The following is a 3925-nucleotide window of genomic DNA, read 5'->3' on the forward strand; positions in this document are numbered from 1 at the left end:
CGCCCCGCCTCGTCCGTGGTGGAGGCCCTGCCCTAGGCTGGGGCTGCTGTGGGACGTTGGGGGCAGCAGCTCTCAGACCGAGCCTCGTGGGGCTAGGAGGTCAGATGGCTGTGTGGAGGGGGAGCTGGGGCGATGGACTGTGACGTGGGGAGACCTGAGCCCCCCTGATCAGATTGTGAGCAGGGTAGCCTGGCATGGCAGAGGACGGGGACAGGACAGGGTCAAGTGGAGGTTTTGCGGCTGTGGTAACGTGACTTTGTCACTCAATCCCTGGGCAGCCTTCGAAGGTCCTTGGGTTGGATGTGACCCTGTTCCCATTGTGAGGAGAGAGGGGCTGAGGGAGGAGGTAGGCGGCCGGCACAGGGCAGTGGGGTGCCCGGGCAGGCATGGGGGGGCTTGCTGTGGAGGCAGATTCCCCCTGTGGGGTGTGTGAGGGGTAGAGGGGCCACCCACCCTGGCCTCTGCAGGGGCTTGGAGAAGGGGAGTCCAGGGAAGAGCTGGGGTGGCTAGAGCACCCCATCCAGGGGGAAGTGGGCCCTAAAGGTCACACTCCACAGTGGGCACCCCCAGGCTCAGCCCTCCCCGCTGCCACCTTCTCTGCCCTGCAGCTTTCGCAGGGCCCCCGGACCCGCTTCACGGGAACAGCTTGTACCAGAAGGTGCGGGCAGCCGCCCAGGTGAGCCAGGACGGCGACTCTGCGGGGTGGGCTCCCTCTGCCAGCCCCGGAGTGGATCGGCCATTCCTATGGGAACAGAACTAGGGACCCTGCCCACTCTTCGGGGCCTGGCGGAGCCCTGTGTGCGGCCAGGGGGGCTGAGGATGAGGTGCGGCTGCACCCTGAGCACCCCTGCTTCCTCCTGCAGGACTTGGGGAGCACGTTGTTCTGCGACACGGCACTGCGGCAGCCCCCCTCCCCCCGCCCCCAGGGCCTGTCCGCAGCAGGTATGCTCGTCTGCCCAGGTCGGGCTGGCGTGGGTGCCGAGGGGCAGGCTGGGGCGGCTTGTGCTGACAAGTGCCCCCTGCAGGCACGGGCTCCCAGTCCAGGCCTCATGGCGTCCTTCAGGGTTTCGGCTACAGCCAGGAGCAAGGCCGCACAGGTGAGGGGCTGTGGGCCTGGGCAGGGCTCCGCCTTCCCGTTAAGCGCTGGGTGCCCGTTGCTCGCCACGCCTGAGGTGAGGGCAGGGAAGGCAGAGCCCAGCCCGCTCTGTGGGCAGGTGAGGGACAGGGCAGCTCGGGGCCCCGGGCTTGCCGGGTTCAGCCCCACTCAGACAGTGTGGCTCACAGCGGGCATGCGCGCAAGTTGAAGCCCGGGTCGGCGCAGGCGGCCACTTGGCATGGACCAAGCCCGTCTGTTGCGGTGCAGTGGCCGCCGCAGGGCGGGAGCCCCACCACAAGCCCCCACTGGCTGTGGCAGATCGCTTGGGGCATGGCTCTGGGGCCTCCTGCTCACCCTGAAACCAGGAAAGGGTGCTTTCTGGAGAGAGCACACCCAGGAACGGGGGGCCTTGGCTCGATCCCAGTTTAGCGAGGGCCTGGGACCAGGGCTGTCATTCTGGGCAGGGGTCCAGGCCGCCCAGCCCGTCCCAACCTCCCCAGTCCCCTCCCCTCCGGTGCAGGCTCTGCTGGCGGGGTCTTCCTCTCCACCATCCAGAAGGCCGCAGAGGCGGTGGCCAGCGCCGTGCGCCCTGGGCCTGAGGGTCCTGGTACCCAGAGGCTGTTGACATGGAGTGACACCTACCAGCCTGCTGTGCCGCCGTCTACCAGCCCCTGCCACCCCACCTCTGGGGACCTGCCATCCGGGGCCATCCTGGGTGCCCGAGGTATTGCTGACGGGCAGATGTTCTCCTGTCAGGGTCTGGGCCTTCCTGCCCCCCATACCAGGGGCGCTGTGGGCACAGGTGGCGATGGTGGGCTTCTTTGCAGCAGGAGCTGCAGAGGGAGACGGGAAGGCAGAATGCTTTGGGCCTGCCTGGGGTCTCTGGCGCCGGAGCTGAGGGGCACCCCTCCTGGCTCAGGACGCAAGGTCCCAGGAGGTGGGCTGCTCTGAGCCCTGAGGGTCTCACCCGCCACCCCTGTCCTTCCAGTGGTGAGACACCGGCCAGGGCAGGCAGGGGGTGGCTGGGACGAACCGGACAGCAGCCCCAGCTCGCAGGATTCCTCCCAGAACGGTGACACGGGCAGGGGCTCGGGCAGTGACAGCCTCTCGGGGGCTAGCCGGGAGCTGGGCGATATGGCAGAGAGGTGAGCAGGGCAGCGGGAGTAGCCGGGCCCTGCCTCCTACCTCGGCCTAGGCTGGGAGAGGCCACCTGCCCCCTGTGCCCACTGCAGGGCCGAGGCCCTGGCCCTGAGCGACTGCCAGCAGGAGCTGAACCTGGTGCGGAGCGTGACACGGGGGCAGCGTGCCTTCCTGAGCCGGGAGGAGGTGCAGCACTTCCTCAAAGAGTGAGCCCTATCCCCGTGCCCACTGCAGGGCTCCTCCCGGTCCTGGGTGGTCTTGGGTCTGGAGGAAGGGATGGCCATGCCACTCCACCTTGCACCCTCCGCAGGTGTGGGCTGCTCAACTGCGAGGCCGTGCTGGAGCTGCTGACCCGCCACCTGGGCGGGGCTGGCGAGTGCGCGCAGATGGTGAGGCCGGGTGAGCGTGGTCTGTGCCCTGCGCACGTGTGGATTGGGTGTGCGTTTGTGTGTGTGAGGGTCCCAGGGCTCAGGTCGGGGGAGGGTTAGGAACAGTTCTTGTGGGACCCTCTGTAAGCGAGGGGGGAAGGAGGCCACGGCCTCTCTGGGCCTCGCTGCTCAGTGAGTACATGCCAGCCTCGCTCTCCTGCCCTCCCGCAGAGAGCCCTGTGTGCCCTGGCCGCCCTGGGGGGCGCCGACCTGCTGCCCCAAGAGCACGTCCTGCTGTTCTCCCGGCCGCGGCTGCAGGAGCTCAGCAGAGGCAGCCCAGGGCCTGTGACCCACAAGGCCACCAAGGTGCGCACCGGGGTGACAGGGGAGGCTGGGCGGCCACACCCTGGCTGGCGGGCCCTGGCCAGCCCTCACACAGCCCTTGCCCAGGTACCCTCTCGAGTCCCTGACCCTGTCCTGGAGCATCCGGGAGGCAGGGTCCCCACTTGCTCTTCGTCGTCCCTCTGCCTCGTCCCAGTTCTGGGGCCACCCCAAACTCGCTCCCCTTTAGTGCCCGGCGACCTCTGCCTGCCAGGCGGCTCCTCTCACCAGCCTCCTGCAGGGAGTCCCAACCACTCGTGTTGCCTGCTCATGACACAGGCTCGGGTCCCTTGCTGGGCTCCTGGAAGGCAGACCCCCTAATTTGGAATTCCTCCGGAGGCTGCAGGAATCTCCTGGCTGCTCTCCCAGCCAGCCTTTCGCCGGAATGCAGGGTGTCTGTCACCTGTCCCCTAAACTGCCCTGTCGTCCATGTCTCCCTACTTCCTCCCTGCAGTCAGAGTAGCAGTGGCCGGGGGTGGGGGGGTGTGCGCACAGGTGCATGCACCTCACAGTGGTGCTCCCGGCCCGCCGGCGGGGAGGCCCACGTGTGCAGCTGTGGGGAGCAGGCAGCTCTGTCGAGGGGTGTGGCCGCGGGGACCATGTGACTGACCGCGAGTAAAGGCATCAGACTCATGGTTGTGCACACCACATCATACGTACCCCGTGAGACACCAAGGCCACCCCACGTGTCCCCACGTGTCCAGTCGTGTCAGCAGCAGCTCGGTGACTGTGGGCAGGGCCGCACCTTCCTGGCAGACAGCACCCTGCTGAGCTGGCCCTGACCTCCAGGCAGTGGGTGGCCCAGGAGCCCTCCCCAACTGCTCTTCCTTCATCTTCCAGATCCTGAGACACTTCGAAGCCTCCTGTGGACAGCGGCCCCCCATCCAGAGGCCCCCCGTCGCGCCGTCCCCCAACGCCGCCCCCACCAGCCCGTCCGGCC

At 68.0% G+C, this 3925-nt stretch overlaps 1 protein-coding gene across 1 annotated transcript in view; it reads left to right on the forward strand.

Annotated features, from left to right (window-relative positions):
- Positions 1-3925, forward strand: part of TEPSIN (TEPSIN adaptor related protein complex 4 accessory protein) — a 9986-nt gene that overhangs the window by 3703 nt on the left and 2358 nt on the right. The window contains exons 5-13 of the mRNA XM_006145662.3: positions 609-676; positions 864-942; positions 1026-1097; positions 1617-1820; positions 2085-2241; positions 2329-2442; positions 2547-2625; positions 2836-2970; positions 3826-3896. Of these exons, the coding sequence (XP_006145724.1) occupies positions 609-676; positions 864-942; positions 1026-1097; positions 1617-1820; positions 2085-2241; positions 2329-2442; positions 2547-2625; positions 2836-2970; positions 3826-3896 (979 nt within the window). The remainder of the gene's footprint in view (positions 1-608; positions 677-863; positions 943-1025; positions 1098-1616; positions 1821-2084; positions 2242-2328; positions 2443-2546; positions 2626-2835; positions 2971-3825; positions 3897-3925) is intronic.

Source organism: Tupaia chinensis, unplaced genomic scaffold (assembly GCF_000334495.1).
Source record: "Tupaia chinensis unplaced genomic scaffold, TupChi_1.0 Scaffold000159_1, whole genome shotgun sequence".
NCBI classification, from domain to species: domain Eukaryota; kingdom Metazoa; phylum Chordata; class Mammalia; order Scandentia; family Tupaiidae; genus Tupaia; species Tupaia belangeri.